Source organism: Culex quinquefasciatus, chromosome 2, assembly GCF_015732765.1.
Source record: "Culex quinquefasciatus strain JHB chromosome 2, VPISU_Cqui_1.0_pri_paternal, whole genome shotgun sequence".
NCBI lineage: Eukaryota > Metazoa > Arthropoda > Insecta > Diptera > Culicidae > Culex > Culex quinquefasciatus.
In genome coordinates, this window is record NC_051862.1 from 210,916,605 (window position 1) to 210,936,416 (window position 19,812).

At 35.8% G+C, this 19,812-nt stretch overlaps 1 protein-coding gene across 3 annotated transcripts; it reads left to right on the forward strand.

Annotated features, from left to right (window-relative positions):
• The first annotated feature begins 2,367 nt into the window (after positions 1–2,367).
• On the forward strand, positions 2,368–18,941 carry LOC6033330 (striatin-interacting protein 1 homolog). 3 transcript variants are annotated; one of them, XM_038253705.1, is made up of 10 exons: positions 2,368–2,550; positions 2,916–2,921; positions 3,538–3,660; positions 3,717–4,000; positions 4,064–4,239; positions 9,067–9,231; positions 9,289–9,467; positions 17,083–17,245; positions 17,309–17,765; positions 17,820–18,941. In XM_038253705.1, exons 1-10 carry the CDS (start codon positions 2,491–2,493, stop codon positions 18,802–18,804), a joined length of 2,598 nt encoding a protein of 865 aa, XP_038109633.1. In that variant the 5' UTR covers positions 2,368–2,490; the 3' UTR covers positions 18,805–18,941. The 3 variants fall into 3 exon arrangements, with proteins under 3 accessions (XP_038109633.1, XP_038109635.1, XP_038109634.1); XM_038253707.1 differs by having other exon boundaries at positions 9,289–9,434; XM_038253706.1 differs by lacking the exon at positions 2,916–2,921.
• Positions 18,942–19,812: the final 871 nt, after the last annotated feature.

Here is a 19,812-nt window from a genome sequence, read left to right on the forward strand (position 1 = left end):
AACTGACTTCATGGTTTCGAGAATTGATTTTTTTCTGTGTACATAAGAATAAAAAAACGGCAAGTTAAAGAGAGACTGTCTCCCGAAATTTTTAGAGCTGAATTGACATATTTCATTGGGGTGGTTCCATTGCAACTTTCTCATCAATATACATTGAAAAACTTTGCATTTTTGCCAATATTTGAACATCACTTAAATGTGTTCAAACCTCGGTTCAAACCCATATTTTCAGATTTCTAGTTTTCCAGTCTTCTTTGAAATAACTCCAAAAGTAAAGCTGAATGAACAAAACAAAACAAAAAACTTTTCATTGCACAATTGATTGTAAAGTTACATCAAAATATTATCCGAATACAAATTTAAGCATTTCAAAATGATTAATTTGGAAAACTTCACTATTAAACTTTTTTATTTTGTAAAAAAATAATCCTGTTACCTGATTAAACTTTACCATTTCGAGATTCTATGGAAGAATTTCGAAAATTTTAGCAGAAAAAAACGCAATTTCGTAACTTTCTCTAAATGTTCGTAAGTTTAGGTTCGAATAGAAATCATGACAAAAAGACCGCCAAGACCTATGGTTTGCAAGCGAATGCTGCCGTTTTCTCAAATAATTTATTACAATCCAACCAAGTACACAAAAATCACACAATGCTTCAAAACAGCCTTTTCATTAAAATTCAGAAAAAGGAGCGAAAGAGTCGCTCTTTTTAACGGGCGAGCAAAAATTTGCGACTCCTAAAAAAGCGATTTTGCCCCCCTCTAGATTTTTATGTTTCCAAAATCAGGAAATCTTTAAAAATTATGTTTTAAAGCGGTATATGCACTTCGGAAGGAACCGGTCAAAAAAGAAAATCAAATGGGCAGCAGCGGCAGCTAAAGCAAGCCAGAGAGGGTGAAGAAAAGCCCCAAGAAATCGCTCCCTCTCTTTTGTTCTGCTGTTCGTTAAGCTGTTTCTTGACCCTTTTCCTTCAGATCTGCATACTAGCCTTAAAGAAAGAACAACTATACGCAAGCTTTAGGAGACCAAAAATATCAAATAAATTTGGTTATTGCCAAAACCGGGGAAAAAATGTTGCCAAAATCATAGGTAGACAAAATCGGGTGTTGCCAAAAGTTATTTTTTAGTATTTTTGATTAAAATTCCAACTAACAACACTTTTTTTTGCTGCGTTGAAAACTGAAATTGGTTCCGCCTTGGGTTCAGCCGTTCCGGAGATGATTTTTTGAAAATTGTGCTTTTTACGATAATCGTTAAAAAAAACGCAAATTTTTGGACCAGCTGAGCGAACAACCAAAAAATACGGGTCTTATTATTTTGTCCAAGGAACTCCTATTCCAAATTTGAGCCAAATCGGAGCACTTACGATGGTTTTAGTTTGACGTGTATTCGCTGCATAAATGTTTTGATCTCAAAATACACGCAAAAAATCTGAATATTTTTTATTGCAGTAAAAATCACGTTTTTTTTCATTAGCATTCGTTACAATACTTCTAGGAAAAACATTTTTTTAAATGGACAATTGGGTCCTAAAATTAAGATGAAATTTGTGATACTATTGTTCACAACAATAAAGCTTATTTTTCTAAGTACAATGATTCTTTGTTCGACCGCAAACGATTAAAAAAGGATTTTTAAATCAACTTTAAAAAAATTAACTTCACTGCCCTTCTGGACAGAAAAGAATTATCTTGACAGCTTGTCCCAATGGGACCATAGTTAATCAATCGAAAAAATGTTGTATTGTCAATTTATTTATTTTTTGCATTAAAGTAAAAAAAAATATTAGAAATGGTTTTTAATCGTGATTTTTACCGTTGTACATACAAATTTGCATTGAGCTTTAGGACCCAACTGAGTATTTTTTTTCTGCATGAACATTAAAAACAATATCAGAAATGGTTTTAAAGCATGTTTTTAACGGTTCTATCTGCATGAATCCAATGTCTTGAAAATTTAATCTAGAATTTGTAATGCTTCAAAATCTTAAAATTAAAAAAAAATATCATCATTTTGGAACATCCCCTAATCTAGTACTTCCTAAACTAAAACAAAACTGGATTGTGACAGTGCTGCCAGTTGAACTACTGGAGAAGTCTGCAATTTGTTTAAAAAACATCTGTGAAAAATTACATGTTTCGTTGAGCACGATCAGGCCATCTTTGAAGCAATCAGATTGAAATTCTTGTTATAAAAATTATCAAAACTAATAAAAAAAACTATAAATCCCATTGCAATGCCAGTATAAATAAGCAGAAACCCTCGTTCAAGAGACTAAAATATCTATATAGTCGTTCAAAAATCTGCAAACATCAAACTTATCTACACACCATCACCTAACCATTCCCAAAGGGCACACGCGCTTTCAAGCTGTCAAAGCACACAAAAATTTCAGTGAAGAAAGCGACCACACACAAAAGTTTCCGCAGAAAGAAAAATCCAATTTCCACCGTAAAATCGGGCCCCGTCGCCGCCCAGAACCGTGCACGATGGAGGCTTCCGGCGACATGCTGACGATCAACAACTTTTTCGAGAACGACATGCTGGATGTAAGTGTCGGGAGAGGATTGAACACACTCTTGAACGGACCACGGCTGAAAATATGTCTGCTCCGAGGAAAATCGATCGTGTGGCAGAGCGCCCTTCCCCCTGGTGGTGGGTGGTTGTGGGAGGGGAAAAGGATCGATTTTGCTTGACAGCTGATGTTTTGTTTTGGTTTTTGCGAGTGGGTGGTGATGGGGAGGGAGAGTGGGAGTGAGTTTGTTGTTGTTTACATTTGGAGAGGGAAACGTATTGAGTTTTTTTCGTTGATTGAAGTGAATTTAGTTAAACTTTTTGGTGATATTTTCAGCCGTGACCGCTCCGTTACCAAGTCTTGAGTTACGATAATAATACTATGCTACCGTTTTACTAGTTTGATGTAAGTGACCTGAAATCAACCCAAACTAAGCGCGATCGAGGCGCCGCAGCATCTGTCCCTTCCGCAAGCCGCACTTCGCTGCGAATCTTCCTCACTATTTTGAGTTGCCAAAAACCAAACAAATCAAACCTACTGAAAACTTATCAAACAAACGAAAAATAGCATTTTGACCAACTACTACTAAGTCGAGTCACAGAAAGCGATGAGTACCTTCTTCCCTACTGTTACTTGTACAACTCTACTAAACTAATCAACATACAAGCTTCAGTTTAACACCTTCATTATGTGTATTTAACTAGATCGCCATCCAGAACGTTGTTTAGTTTCTTTCATAAGCTCTCCTGTTAGTTGTTCAAACTTCTGTGTTACTTTATCCAACCCGAGTTCAACCAGATATTCCCCCGCTAGAAATAGTCCCACTCGTTTCATTCTTGTTATGTTTCGTTCCTACATGATCCCCCCACCACAAACATACACCCCTCGTTTATGTGTAAAAAGACTGCTTCTTTGCATTTTTATATGTTTCTCATTTAATCCATTGAATTGGCTGGCAAAGCATTTCCCGCTCGACCAAATTGACACCCACACTCGTTGCACCGTGCATTTGTTTTCACAGGGAAGCAGCGGCTTAGAGTTTCCCGATTTAGACTTTGTGTACGCGGACGCCGACTCGCACGCCAACGAGATCGCGGAACTGTACAGCTACACCGAGCAGGCCGAATTTCAGCACAATGTTAAGGTAAGAGCCAACCTCCCTCTTGAATAAAAACTCAATCTAAAAGCTGATTTTCGCAGGCCTTCGAGGACCAGATGGAGTACTACAAGCTGCCGCCGAGCTGGCAGAAGCTCACCGACCGCGAGCAGCGCGGCATCATCCTCAAGCTGCTCGACCAGCTGGACATGTCCAAGAAGAGCCTGCGCATGAAGGCGGCGCGCTGCATCCTGTACCTGGCGCAGGGCTGCTGGGCCGAGATCCAGTGCGACCAGGAGCAGCAGGTGATTGCGCGGCGCAACGTGATGCTGCTGTACGAGGCGGGCGTGTTTGGCGCGTTCGTCGAGCTGTTGAACCTGGAGATTGAGTGAGGGCGCGCTAAGGCTCAACTTACAATTCTTAAAATTTAACAAAATTCCATTTTTTTTAGCAACTCATCCACGGCGAGCATTGCGATTCGCAAGGTGGCGGTTTCGCTGGCCGATTCCGTCGATTTGCGCGTCATCCTGTCGGTGCTGTACATCATTACCGAGGTGATGCGCACCGAGAAGGAGGGGGGCAGCGAAGAGTACGCCCAGCTGGTGGTCAACTTTACCAATGAGATTAGTGAGTATCGGGTTTTGATGTTCGAGGGGCGGTCTCATAACTGTCAATGCTCTGTCTGGATCTATCCAACAAGTGAAAGAGTTAAAAAAACGATTTAGCACGAACTATAACATTTCAAAAGGGCACAAAACTTTCGTAAACAATAGTGTATCCCTTTCACTCAAATGACAGTTTGCATTAGGTGTGAGAGGGATACAGTCTTGTTTACAAAAGTTGTGTGCCCTAATGAAATGGAAAGCACGAATTCAAAGATGGGCTAGATTTCCGTCAACATTATACATACATTCTAGGTACTAGACCTTCCTGTCGGTGTTAGGAAAGTGCTCATTTTGCTTGCAAATTCTCCGCATTTTTTCCCCCAAATTTTTAGAAAACTGAAATTTCGATCTTTGATTATCCGGAGCGACATTTTGGCCTGGACTTCGAACATTCGAGTACGAACTCTGAAGTTTTTTTTTTTGTTTAATAATGTAGAACGGAACGAAACGGAATCGACGTAACACCTTATAATGTGGCCCTCTTAAACCTTGCGGTTTCGTCAACGGATCCACAGGCGTGTATCGTTCTTTTTGCGACAAGACTCCGCCTCCCGGGTCTCCTAAGTGTGAAGGTATGGGCACGGGGAGAGGGCACCGAATACCTATACAGCAATTCCATTTGAAAAGAGCCTAAACCAAAAAAAAAGTTCTCCGATCGGGCTCAAAATTTTTCTGGGGGTTCCTTGGCCAAAATAATTAGACCCGTATTTTTTTGTTTGGCCATTAGGGTGGCCTACATCGTGCTAGGGTGGTTCAAAAATGGCAATTTTCGTCATTTTCGCAAAAACCACTTTTTCTAAAATCATATCTCCGCGCCATTTCATCCGATTTTAGCTGTCTTAGACGCAAAGAAAGGTGATGAGTTTGGCTATTTGGGAAAAATAGTAAAGTTCCAAAAATCTAGCTTAACTATTGAAAAGTCGTATGAAAACTTAAAATGGCGTTTTGACCGTGTCTGGACCAAAGAGCCTATGTCTGAAAATATTTTTATCGGATTCCTCGGAAAATTTCACATAACATATCAAAAAATTGGCGATGTCGAACCGTACGTTTTGGAGATACGATTTTTGAAAATAAAACTGCGTTTTCGACGCGCCACGCGCAAAAACGGGAAAATGACGAAATCGGCAAAAATCAACTTTTTCACTAAAACTGCGATAACTTTAAAATTTCAGCGATGACCTATACATGTCTGGGTACCAAAATTTTCGTAATTGAGAGACGCAACTTTTGGTACCATAACATCTATAGGTCATCGCTGAAATTTTAAAGTTATCGCAGTTTTAGTGGAAAAAGTTTTTTGCCGATTTCGTCATTTTCCGTTTTTGCGCGTGGCGCGTCGAAAACGCAGTTTTTTCAAAAAATCATATCTCGGAAACGTACGGTTCGACATCGCCAATTTTTTGATATGTTATGTGAAATTTTCCGAGGAATCCGATAAAAATATTTTCAGACATAGGCTCTTTGGTCCAGACACGGTCAAAACGCCATTTTAAGTTTTCATACGACTTTTCAATAGTTAAGCTAGATTTTTGGAACTTTTACTATTTTTCCCAAATAGCCAAACTCATCACCTTTCTTTGCGTCTAAGACAGCTAAAATCGGATGAAATGGCGCGGAGATATGATTTTAGAAAAAGTGGTTTTTGCGAAAATGACGAAAATTGCCATTTTTTGAACCACCCTAGCACGATGTAGGCCACCCTAATGGCCAAACAAAAAAATACGGGTCTAATTATTTTGGCCAAGGAACCCCCAGAAAAATTTTGAGCCCGATCGGAGAACTTTTTTTTGGTTTAGGCTCTTTTCAAATGGAATTGCTGTATATTTACACTTAGAATTTTTTGCGTCCGCCCCGGGATTCGAACCGGCAACCTCTGGATTGTGAGTCCAGTGCGCGGTCCGATTGATCTACACAGGCAGAACTGTTTGTATTTTATTTATTTTTTTGCTTTTTGGATATTTTAAAACCACCTTGACTGCCGTTCTACGCATAATTGTCCCATGTCATTTTTGAACGATTCTGACTTTTTATCATTTTTAAGCATAGTTTTACGTATACTTTCAGAAAAACACATAAAATCTAGTATTTTGTTCAGAAAATCATTTAAAACAACACCAAGTCTGTTTGTCCCATCGTTGAACTTCTACGCATAATTGTCCCACCAAGTATTTTCTGTCACGAAATCATGAGTTTTACGAAGCATTTTATCTTGTTTACCTGTTTACCTGCAAGAGGATTACAAATAAGGGTGATAAAATGTTAATCGGAGTAATTTGGGAGTTATAGGGTGAACAGGAACCCACGGGACAATTATGCGTAGAAACAAAGATATCGATTGAAAAATTTCAATCGCGTTTTTCTCAGTGGCCATTTTTTGAACATGGGACAATTATGCGTAGAACGGCAGTTTCTACACTGTAACTGAAAATCGCACTTTGCTGAGTTCGTTTTCGCACCTCCACATTGATTTTTTCAGTTTAACTACGATTACACTTTTTTGTGAAATCGCAGTCGAACTGAAAAAATAGTATGGAAAAGTGCGAACACGAACTCAGCTAAGTGCGATTTTCAATTACAGTGTAGTCAGAAATTTACTAACTCATTCAAAGTATGTTTACATGGCACCTGGATGTTTGTTTGCATTAGGTTTCCTATCTCTTTCTGGAGTTTTTTGTCAGGGAACTTCTAGCTGGTTTTGTTGACTGACCGCTCGATATGTCAGCCAACATACAGCTCGAGCTCGATCATTGTTTGCATCAAGACACTGGGACGAGAAGTTCGTCATTTTTGGGTAAAATTATATTTTCTAACACTGCTCACAGCTTTATAGTTTATACCCAAAAAGCAATAAAAATATAGGAAAAAAAAACTACAGAACTCTTTTTAAATTTTTAGATCGCATGATTTTTCATCTGTTTTTTTAAAATACTTTCTTTTGATTTTAAAATTTTCAATGTTTCAAGATTTTAAATTTTTTTGATTTTAAAATTTCTTGATTTTAACGTTTTTTGAACTTTTTATTTCGCATGTTAAAATTTTATTTTTGAAATATTCAATATTTTCAAGTTGTTATTTCCCTAATCTTGATTTTTTTTGTTTTTCAATATTTATTAACTTTAGAATTTTTGAACTCTTACATTTTAGAATTTTTGATTTTCTAAATGTTTTTTTGCCCATGGATTAGTATTTTATTTCGCATGTAAAAATTTTAGAATTTTATTTTTGAAATATTGAATATTTTCAAGTAGTTATTTCCGTATTTTGATTTTTTTGTTTTTCAATAAAAGTTTAAAAAAATTTAATTGTAGAATTTTAAAAGTTTAAATGTTTAAGATTTAATTATTTGTATTTTTATTTATTTTTATTTTTTTGATTTTCTAAATATTTTTTTCACATGGATTAAATGATAATTGTTATGGCTTTTCCCTCTTTTTTACTCCTCGTGGAACACGTGGACACTTTTTTGGAAATTCCAATAACACTATAATTGAGAGGACTTAAACCTCTACTGCCCAATTTTGAGCAACTCTTGTATTTTTTTTCTTTTTGAATTTTTTTTAAGTATTTTAATTTGCATTTATCTTGTTTAGTTTATGTTTGTTTTTGATAGTTTTTGGCCTATTCTACCACCTACTATCTTTACATTTTGCCTATCTAATTTATTCATGTTTTTACAGACACTTTTTCAAGTTTTTACATGTTTTCACATTTTCTGCTATATAATGGCACCATAATCATTTAAATTGTTAGAAAATGCGTAGAGGCATAGTCTGGGATTCTACAAAAATTACTGCATATTTATTTTCACTTAAAATGTAGGAAAATTTTAATGATAGTAAAAAATTACATTTTATAAACATTGGCATAGTCTTTCGATAGTTTTTCTTTCCAATGCTTTTTAAAGAACAAAAATTGGATGAAAAATTAATTTTTGGCGATTTTTCAGATCGAAGCCCGTCTAAAGGCGGGGTTGAGTTGTAGAGGGTTAAATTAATGTGGACCCTAAATTTTACCTTAAAGCATACTTAGCAGTTCTTTCAAGCATAGCAATCTCTATAATCTAGTTTTTTTTATTTCTTATTAATTTAATTTCGCTGTATCAAGGTTATTTCCTTTTTTGATGTCAATAAGTCATTTTGTGTTTCGCAACCTCAATACTAAATTATATTTTCGAAGAAAAAACCTCTGGCAATCTTTGTTAATTCAAGGTCCGCCAAATGTGAACATTAGGATTTTCTTGATTACTATTTCTTCAATTAATATTTAAAGTTGACCCCTTAAAAAATAAAAAATAAAACAATTTTAACAATTTTAAATTGTTGTTTTGAGTCGTTATTTATCATATTGCAAAAATCCCGATAATGGGAAATTATATATTAGCTATTTTTTACTTCACAAAAATCTAATAACAAGTTCGTACAACATGTTCTATTTGCAGATTCAGGAAAAAAATCAAAAGGTAGATCATAGTTCCCAAAAATAATGAGGCTGCCAATGAACGTTTCATATTTATAACTTTTCTTTACACATTTTTGGCACTATTGGCATAGTTAAGAACACTCCCGGGTCCCGGGAATTCCCGGAAAATTTCCAAATTCAATTCTTGCAGCAATAAAGCAATACTTTTCGATACTGTTTTTATTTTTGAGTTGGACAAACACACCGACACCAAACTATAGCGAAAAATCCCATTCAAAAGATTTTTTTCGGAATTGCGAAAAATGTTGTGAATTGCAAAAATCATAAATCATTATTTTGCAACTTGTATCTTCTTCCCAATTTCCAGCGAATCCCATCGGCGACGAGCTGCTCTCGGTGAAGCTGCTCGGCATGATTACGAAATTTTGCAGCGGCCTCGCGCCGCACTTCCCCATGAAGAAGGTTCTGCTTCTTCTGTGGAAGGTGTCCCTTGTATCGCTGGGCGGCATGGAAACGCTCAAGGAGCTTAAAGGTAAGGAAAATGGTTTGAAAAAAACAACTATGACTAATTATTGTCTTGCAATTTTAGATAAATACCGCGCCTCGGCCGGTCTGCCCCAGAACAAGGAGGACACGCTCGAAATTTCCAAAATCATGCGGGCCAGCTCGCCCCCGATCACCGCACCCTCAAACGAGGACAATCAGAACCCGAAGCGGAGCAAGCCTTTCCGAAGAGTATGTACGAACACTACTAGTCAGTTGCAAGAGGTAGTAAAGCTTTCTTGAGTACCCTTTTTTTTTCTCGATTCCTTCTTTTTTAAAAATTCCCCACTTTTTTGCCGAAAATTTGTCAAATCAACAGTTTTCCTTTTTCTTGCCAAATTTTATTCCATTTTTTTACTCCACAATTTATCGAAATGAAAACAAACAAAACAATCGAATCGCTCACATCGTTTAAGCCAAAATGAAGAGTATTGTTCTTCTTCCAAGTCCAAGTCCAAGCCGCCAGCGAGCGAGAAGAGCGATTAAATCAGTACACTTCAGCATCGAAACAGCCCACGAAAAAAAACCGTCTTCAAAATGGCTTCAGAAAAAAAAGCTTCAGTCGGAATGTTTTACCGTTTGTTTTTGGTTTTCTAGTACCACGACACGCTGCTGCTGCTGCTGCTGTTTGAACGGTTCCAATTCGCGGTGGCCGTTCACGACACACCGCCAACCCCACTATGTTTTTAAGTCCACTACAGTATCGAGTTGCGCAATGTTTGATTAATTTTGCTCAGTTTATTTGTTCTTTCAAATTTTCTTCAGTTTTCTCAAAATTATCACCCAGCCAACAACACTCAGGAGAGCCGTTTTGCTACCTTTTACTATATATTACATATATATTAGCTCAGGAAAAAAAAAACAATTAAACAAAGCTTCCGGCGCATAATGCCACTTTTTTCACGTGACTTTCTCAAAACACACATACGTAGCTCTCATCACACTATTTCGCTCTCCCTCTTTTCTAGTTAGTTTTGCATTCTATGTATAATTAAAAAAAAACATTCCTGAAGCATAAACTCTCTATCGCTCTGTCTCATACTATCGTTAGATTACTCTTCTTGTCGTCTGTCTTGAGTAGTTTTGTACAATGTCACGTCACACACAAAAGCACGCCAACACTGTAGTCGTTGTTTTACAAAGCAAATAATGTTCTGTCCAATTTATTCAAATAACAATCTCATTCGCGAAATCAAGCATCCGTCATCTGCTCATTCAATATCATAGATTTTTTTTCTCTTTATTGAAAATCTTCACTGTTCAAACTAATACAAAAAAAGAAAAGCATCGATCAAACTTTAAAAAAAATACATATTCTTAATCAAAATTTATTGTTCTCTGTTGATTGATTGTTGCACTGTTCAGTAAAAATTAAACGTTGTCATGTCGCCAATGTTTCTAACATTCATAGGAAAAGTGGCAAAAATGCACGGAGAGTTTTTTTTCGGTTTTGGTTTTTAATGAATATCTCAGGATTGAAATCGTGAGCGTTTGTGAGCTGCACAAAATGGCGTTCTCGCCTCAATTTGCGACAAGTTAGCCCGACAACGACGATATGCCGTTTAAATGTTGACATACATTTGGAAGACAAAAAAACTTAACGATAAGCTTTTTTGCAAACAAATAGCATTTTTCATTAGTACGTCTATAAGTTAAGTACGGAGCTCAGAAGAAAGTTGCGGCATCTTTCCGTGACAATTCTCAAAAAAAGTTGACAGTTCGGTTTTGGCCCGTGAAGGAGCGTGTGCTTGGGATTGTTGAAAAAATAAAAGCGATTGAAATTAAAAAATCAAATTGTTAAATTGAAGAAAATAAATCAAATATTTAAAAATTCATGATTTTTTATCAAAAAAATTAGAAAATCACAAATTTTAAAATTTCGAAATTTTAGGAATTTATAATTTTTGAAATGTTACATTTTTTAATCATAAAATATACTAATCCTCTAAATTTCAAAATTCGCTTGATTTTATATTTTCTTAGTTCTTTAATTTTCTAAATTGTGTAAATTTTTTGAAAACTTGTTCTTACTCTTAGCTAATCAATAATGCCTTTGATTGAATTACATTATAATACACAGCTGAAAAGAACTCCAAAACTCTGTTATATACCTAAATGAACTTAATGTACAAGTAAAACCGAATTGAATTGAATTAAATTTTCTAAATTATTAAACTTTCCAAATTCTTAAAATTTGTAAATTCATCAATTTTTTTAATTCTTAATATTTTTAAATTCTTATTTTTTTTCTAGTTTTTTTTTTCTTAAATTCTTCAATTCTTCAATTCTGCAATTCTTCAATTCTTCAATTCTTCAATTCTTCAATTCTTAAATTCTTTAATTCTTCAATTCTTAAATTTTTAAATTCCTAAATTCCAAAATTCTTAAATTCTTGAATTTTTAAATTCTTGAATTCTTATTGAATTCTTAAATTCTTAAATTCTTAAATTCTTAAATTCTTAAATTCTTAAATTCTTAAATTCTTAAATTCTTAAATTCTTAAATTCTTACATTCTTAAATTCTTAAATTCTTAAATTCTTAAATTCTTAAATTCTTAAATTCTTAAATTCTTAAATTCTTAAATTCTTAAATTCTTAAATTCTTAAATTCTTAAATTCTTAAATTCTCAAATTCTTAAATTCTTAAATTCTTAAATTCTTAAATTCTTAAATTCTTAAATTCTTAAATTCTTAAATTCTTAAATTCTTAAATTCTTAAATTCTTAAATTCTTAAATTCTTAAATTCTTAAATTCTTAAATTCTTGAATTCTTAAATTCTTAAATTCTTAAATTCTTAAATTCTTAAATTCTTAAATTCTTAAATTCTTAAATTCTTAAATTCTTAAATTCTTAAATTCTTAAATTCTTAAATTCTTGAATTCCCGAAAGGAACTCCAAAACTCTGTTATATACCTAAAGTAAAACCGAATTGAATTGAATTAAATTTTCTAAATTCTTAAACTTTCCAAATTCGTAAAATTTGTAAATTCATATAATTTCTTATTTCCTCATGTTTTTAAATTCTTATTTTTTCTAGTTTTTTTCAGTTGTCAATTTTTTTTAAATTCTGAATTCCTGAATTTTTAAATTCTTAAGTTTAGGAAACTGTAAATATTTGAAATTCTTAAATTTTGTAAAGTTATAACATTTATCAATTCCTAATTTTTTCTTTTTTTTTAATTCTAAAATTCTTAGATTCTTAAATTCTTAAATTCTTCAATTCACAAATTATTAAATTCCTAAATTCATATAATCTTAAATTCTTAAATATTTACAAATTTAAATACTTAAATTCTTGAAATCTTAAATTTTTAAATTAAATTAAATTCTTGAATTAACGTCATGATTCGAAATCCGGACACTTAGTACCATATTATTTTTGTTATAGCTGGCAAAAAATCATGTAATTAGTTGGAAATGAAGAAATTTCATCAGGATTTAGTATAAACAGTCAGTTTTAAGAGAATGTATGCAAAATATGTCTTTTCTAATAATTTTTCATCAGAATTTGATATTTAAAATGACTTGTTGTGCTTCGAAACCCGGACACTGTTAAAACTGATTCGAAATCCGGACACTTTTGCTTCGAATTCCGGACACTCGATTTTGCTTATGAATCGCACAAATTTGGACTTAAATGTTAGTGAATGGCATTCTTTAGGTCTCAAATATGCTGTTAACATCTAAACAATCGATAGATTATATAAAAAATGGCTAGAATTTAAGAAAATCAAAAACATAAATTTCTGCTTTGCCTTCCCGATGCTTCGGACGCCTATGAAATATTTCAGTTGAAATGTTTCGCATTTTTGGTAAACTTATACTTTTATTTTATTTAATTGTTTTGGCATTATTTACAGCGTTCAAACTAGTTTTAAATGAAAGTTGATGTTGGAGTTCATCAAATAACACAGTTTTGACATTCATAATGTGAACTTGTAACCAAATAATTGATAAAACAAGTTGAAGTGTCCGGGTTTCGAAGCGTCCGGGAATTCGAATCATGACGTTACAAAACTCATTAAGTTCCGCCATTTTAATTTACCAAAAATCAGATAAGTATGAAGCATTTTTAGAGACATATTTTGGATTTTAAAAATATATTAAAATATAAATAAGAATTTCGGATAGTCGAGTACGATCTGTTTTTTTTTTTCTTCAAATTTTCAAATCCCTAGTTTTTGGTTTTTTCGTGCATAAATCTTTTCCCTTTTTCAGTTTTGTTTTTCTTTCATTTAATTTTAGAATTCTGTGATATTTTTTTAAATTTCTGGATGTTTAAATTGATGATTTCAAAACATCAGATTTATTTTATATAGTGATTTTTAGAAACAAAGGAATAAATAGAAAAAAAAACAAAAATTACGGCTAGTCACAACATAATCAGGATTGGAAAACAGTTGTTAAAATTAGATTTTAAAAATTAATTAATTTCATGTGAGATTTGAGAAATATATGTATCAAAAACAGCATTTAAATGGCAAGAAAAGTCAAATCTGAAACACCAGTAACAATTGCTGAATCTTCAACAAATGATCTGTCAAACTGGCGCAAGAAAATTACTGAATTTTCAGCAAAATAATTTGACATTTCTTTTGCTTAAATTTCAGTTGTTTTGACAACTATTTTACTGAAATTTAATTAAATCATCTGTCAAAGTGACAAATATTAATTAACTGAGAATTCAGTAAAAAAATACTGAATCGTTTACTGAAATTTCAGATGATGAAAATTCAATAAAACTTCACTGAATTTCAGCGAAAAAATTTGAAGTTGAGCGTTTTTTTTATATGGAGTATTGCGTTACTTCCAAGCCTATAAAAAACTCTATACAGTTTTGGCAAGGCATTCTTACAAAAAAACCTTCTCAAATCGCATCGCTTCGCTTGGAGAAGGAGATTTTAGCGGATTGCAGACTGGATGTCGTTATGTTTTTGTGGCGCTTATCTAAGCTTAGAATGCATAGAAATTAGCAATTGAGAATTGTACCGATTTCACCAAAAAAGACACCCTATAAGAATTTTAGCTCTATATCTAGCCTACAACTTTGTCGAAGAGTGCAAAGCGATCCGAATTGATCTTGATTTTTGGTGTTTTTTCGTAATTTATTTTCTTCTAAACTTGCTATTTACCTCTTATATACGTTCAAGTATATACAGTATGTAAAAAAAGTATTTACACCCCTTGGGCACTATGCACATTTTGTGATGAAACATGTAAACAATTTAATGTTGACATAAACCTAGTACTACGTTTTGTTCAGAAACTCATGCCGAACATTTTGCTGCAAAAAGCTCATGAAAATATGTTTTCTATAAAAAGTTATATAACAAATACTATTACAAAAATAAAAAAGGTGCAAAAAAAGTTTGTACACCTTTCGAAAAATTAACATAAATAATGTTATTTGTTGACAAATCACCATAAATCCAGTCTCCCAACTCCAAATAGGCATCCTTGACTGATTAAAAATATAATTTGGATTGAATATAAAGTTTACTAATTACTTAGTATAAAAGTTTATATAACTCTGGAAATTCTAAATAAAACTTATCTAAACTTAATTTTGCAAACTTTCAATTTAACTAAATGTCAATATATTACCATAGAATTGCTAAATAAACATTCTGGAGTGGGTATAACACCGTTTTGGGGGTCTTTGTATCGCTAGAATAGATTTTTCGTTGGAATTTCGTACCAACCCGGAATTACGTCGTCGGAAAATCCGCCGGCATTCGAACCGGTCCACAATTAACAAGTCAACCTATGTGGCATCGGAAAGGCCATACAATTTCCGATCTTTTGATACCCAGACATCTAGGTTTTCTATAAAACCCACGTTTTTAAATACCTAGACAAAAACGTTGTTATGGTTTTGTTTGAGCAATCTAACAAAAATGTATGGAATTTCGTAATTTTTGTTCTCGTGGATCAAACTTACTTTTTGCCCAGGTATTTAAAAACGTGGGTTTTATAGAAAACCTAGATGTATGGGTATCAAAAGATCGGAAATTTTATGCCCTTTCCGATGCCACATAGGTTAACTTGTGAATTGTGGACCGGTTCGGATGCCGGCGGATTTTTCGACGACGTAATTCCGGGTTGGTACGAAATTCCAACGAAAAATCTATTCTAGCGATACAAAGACCCCCAAAACAGTGTTATACCCACTCCAAAATGTTTATTTAGCAATTCTATGGTAATATATTGACATTTAGTTAAATTGAAAGTTTGCAAAATAAAGTTTAGATAAGTTTTATATAGAATTTCCAGAGTTATATAAACTTTTATACTAAGTAATTAGTAAACTTTATAATCAATCCAAATTATTTTTTTAATCAGTCAAGGATGCCTATTTGGAGTTGGGAGACAGGATTTATGGTGATTTGTCAACAAATAACTTTATTTATGTTAATTTTTCGAAAAGTGTACAAACTTTTTGCACCATTTTTATTTTTGTAATAGTATTTGTTATATAACTTTTTATAGAAAACATCTTTTCATGAGCTTTTTGCAGCAAAATGTTCGGCATGAGTTTCTGAACAAAACGTAGTACTAGGTTTATGTCAACATTAAATTGTTTACATGTTTCATCACAAAATGTGCATAGTGCCCAAGGGGTGTAATAGTAGTTTATGCAACAAGTTGCAAAAAGAGGATTTTTTCAGCACGAGTCGTACATTTATCCAACGAGGTTCACCGAGTTGGATAAATACGAAGAGTGCTGAAAAAATCAAGTTTTGCAACGAGTTCCATACAACATTTTTTGCAATTCCGAAAAACACCCATTGAGTGAAATTTTATGTCAAATTTTCATGTATTTTGTCAATAAATCGTTTGAATCAAGAAAATGTTGAAAAGTGTTACTTTTCGAAACAAGTGCTGAAAAGTTCAACTTTTCAGCACCCATTTCAGTGCTGAAAAGTAGAACTTTTCAGCATTTATTTTGAAAAGTGTTGCTATTCGATTCTGTTATTTTTGGTACAGAAAAGTAGGCTATTTCGTCGTTCAAGAATGACAGGAAAAGTAAGTAGTTTCACGACGGAATTGCAAAAATACTTTTTTTACATACTGTAAACCGAGCACATCTCATCGCATTGCTAATCTTGTATTACATGTTCCCAGATCATATCCCATTTTGATTATATTTGATTTCAACGACTCAACATAAGACAACGACAAAAAAATCGATTATCCATCTTAAGTTTGAACGAGGACTTCAGATATTGAAGTCTTAGCTGCTCGAAGAAAACCTGTATTGATGAGAATTTTCCTGATATGTGTGTTCATACCATTTCAACATATTGAAGTGGCCAGACCTACTGCATCAAGTTTACTGTAGAGAGGAATTGTTGATTCAAATTGAGCGTTTTGAGCAAATTGGAAAGGCAAATGATTTTGATTTCATTTTTGATTTGAAACAGCAAGTTTTTCAACAAAAAGTAATGATTTTTTGATATTAAATGTACAATTAAAATAATGAAGGTAACATTGCATACTTCTCTCAAAATAAATAAAATAGATGTTTATTTTAACTATAACTCGTGCCTAGAATCTATATCTTCTTTTCGAACAGTAAAAAATTATATTCACTGCATCTCATTGTTACTTTTCCTGTATACAATACCATAATCACCATCAATATCGCTGTTTCATATTACCATACCCAACCATAACATTACCATACCACTAACTGTTAACCATAATCACCACCACCCCTCTATAAGAAATAATCCCACACTTTCCGACCCACCCGGGAGCTCGGTCCCCGCTTCTGTCCATTGCTAATCTTTCTTCCGGATTCCATGACGACCTGTTGCCGCCGCCGAAACCATCCAGGGTCTCATCAAGCAAAGCTCGCTCGACGAGCAGGAACAGATCGGGCTGGAGATGGAAACGCCCTCGACGGAGAACGAGGAAGAGCTGTCCGAGTACTTTCGCCAGTACGAGGATCCGTCGGGGCTGAACGGGTCCAACGTGCCGGCCGATGCCCCCGCCGAAGGTAGTAGGAAGGTCGAGTTTTGAGCTTGGAGGTTTGAAAAGTAAACTTTTCTTGGGTTTTTAGCGGAGACGACGCCTCCGGCGGAGGTCCAGGAGCCGGAACCGGAACAGCTGACCAACAAGCTGCCCTGGGCGCCGAAGATTCGCCGCAAGGACATTGACATCTTTCTGAACACGTCCCGGAGCAAGTTCATCGGGTACATCCTGAAGGACGACCAGCAAACGTTGGCCGGACTGCCGCAGCCCATCCAGGAGGGCTTCCACACGCTGAAGAAGCACATGTACGTGAGTCTGGCCGATGTGCAGATCAAGAAGGAGGAGGAAATTACGCGCAATCCGATCTCGACGTCGGAGGGCGAGATTGCGCAGACGCCGACGGAGATTCTGTACCAGGCGATTCTGCCCAATCTGCCGCAGTACATGATTTCGCTGTTGAAGATTCTGCTGGCGGCGGCGCCCACGTCCAAGGCCAAGACGGAGAGCATCAACATTATGGCCGATGTGCTGCCGGAGGATATGCCGTAAGATTGACACTTTTATTATTGGTCATAGTTTAATGTTTCTCTTCCCCACAGAATGACCGTCACGCAGTCGACCAAGCTCGGAATCGACGTGAGTCGCCACAAGGAAATCACGGTCAAGGCCGTCTCGGCGATCCTCCTGCTCTACCTGAAGCATTTCAAGATCAACCACATTTACCAGTTTGAGTTCATGTCGCAGCATTTGGTCTTTGCAAACTGCATCCCGCTCGTCCTTAAATTCTTCAACCAGAACATTATGAGCTACGTCGGCTCGAAGAACGTCATCCCCATCATGGACTTCCCCTCCTGCGTAATCGGCGAACAGCCCGAACTCACGTCCGAGTCGCTCATCATCGGCGATTCCGCGCCGTACTCGTGGCGGAACGTGTTCTCCTGCATCAACCTGTTGCGCATCCTCAACAAGCTAACCAAGTGGAAGCACTCGCGCATCATGATGCTGGTCGTGTTCAAATCATCGCCGATTCTCAAGCGCACCCTCAAGGTCCGGCACGCCCTCATGCAGCTGTACGTCCTCAAGCTGCTCAAAATGCAGACCAAATATCTCGGCCGGCAGTGGCGCAAGTCCAACATGAAAACCATCAGCGCCATCTACGCCAAGGTCCGCCACCGACTCAACGACGACTGGGCCTTCGGCAACGATCTGGACGCGCGTCCGTGGGACTTCCAAGCGGAAGAGTGCGCCCTGCGCAACTGCGTCGATCGGTTCAACAATCGCCGTTATCTGCAAATCAACGCCCCAGACCTAATCGCCAGCGAGTTTGACGAGCCGCTCGAACCGGACACGGTCAACGGTGGAGGAGGTGGCGTCGGAGGTCCCGGTGGAAATGGAGGCGGTCAACCCAACTCGGCCAACGGCGGAGGTGGCGTCAACGGCGGTTCGAATGGAGCCCGCAAACCGGACGAGATTGAGCTGAGCGAGGAGTTTAAGCAGAACTACGAACTGTGGCTGCAGCAGGAAGTGTACAACAACAACGTCGACTGGGACTCGCTGCTGTCGGCGAGTGAGGACTTTTGTTGAATCGTGCACGTGTTTTTTTGTGGACAAACAGCAACGTAGAGCAGCAATTTGAACAACAAAAAAGTGACAATTGAAAAAAAAAAGCTAAACTGTTACGCATAATATATGAGATCAAATAGATTTGTTATGTAACGCCAGTGCAAGTGCTTTTTCTAGTAATGTCCGAACAACCTGATTTGCTTCTATTTATATTCACAAAAAAAAAAACATTATTTTTGTATGTTAAGTTTAAACAGATGTCCGACGAACCAATGGAGCTTGGCTCGGCCACGCAAGCCGAAATTTTCGATGTGGAACGTTCTCTCGACGACTGCGATGAAGATGATACAACGCAAATTTTCCTGCGAACGGAACAGAAGTTGAAACACTCCAAGGTCCATGGCAAAGCCTTGCAAGACGCCCAACGAATGAAAGACGTGAGGAGGATCGAACACCTCAAAGTTTCATGCTGCAGCCAGAGGCTCAGAACAGAATGCTCCACAACGCAACGCTCCTGCCACAAGGGTGATTTCACTTTGCAACAGAAAAACATGTTCAGAACTACATTCGTTGACGAGGCAGACAAGCCTTTCAGTCACAAAGACAGAACGCAGCATCCGGAGATCTATGGGACCGCACATGAACGATATTACGATATTTTCATCCGAAAATGTCTGTTTGTAATTTCTAAATAAGAAACGTCGAAATAATCTTCAAGAAGATTGTATTTTTGTTGAAGAATTCTTAATTAAATTTGATCTTACACTCGACGCATTTTTAACATCTGCGGTTTTATAGATTTAATTTCTTTTGAGTTTTGAGTGATGTTTTTTTAACGTTATTTATTTTTTATTTTATACTGGATACATTCAATTGAGCACCCGATTCGAGTGGTAGAAATAACAGTTCTCCCATAAGGAATACATTGTAGAAAAAAGCAAAAACTGCTCGAATGGAAGTGCTACATTTATAATCTTGTGAACCGTTTTTCCCGAAGATCTAGACCAGGTCTGCCCAACGTCCGGCCCG

Coding starts and splice junctions, on each gene's coding strand:
- LOC6033330 (XM_038253705.1), top strand. CDS start 2,491: ATGGAGGCTTCCGGCGACATGCTGACGATCAACAACTTTTTCGAGAAC. Junction 3,661..3,716: donor AATTTCAGCACAATGTTAAG/GTAAGAGCCAAC, acceptor TGATTTTCGCAG/GCCTTCGAGGACCAGATGGA. Junction 9,468..17,082: donor CTACTAGTCAGTTGCAAGAG/GTAGTAAAGCTT, acceptor GAAACCATCCAG/GGTCTCATCAAGCAAAGCTC.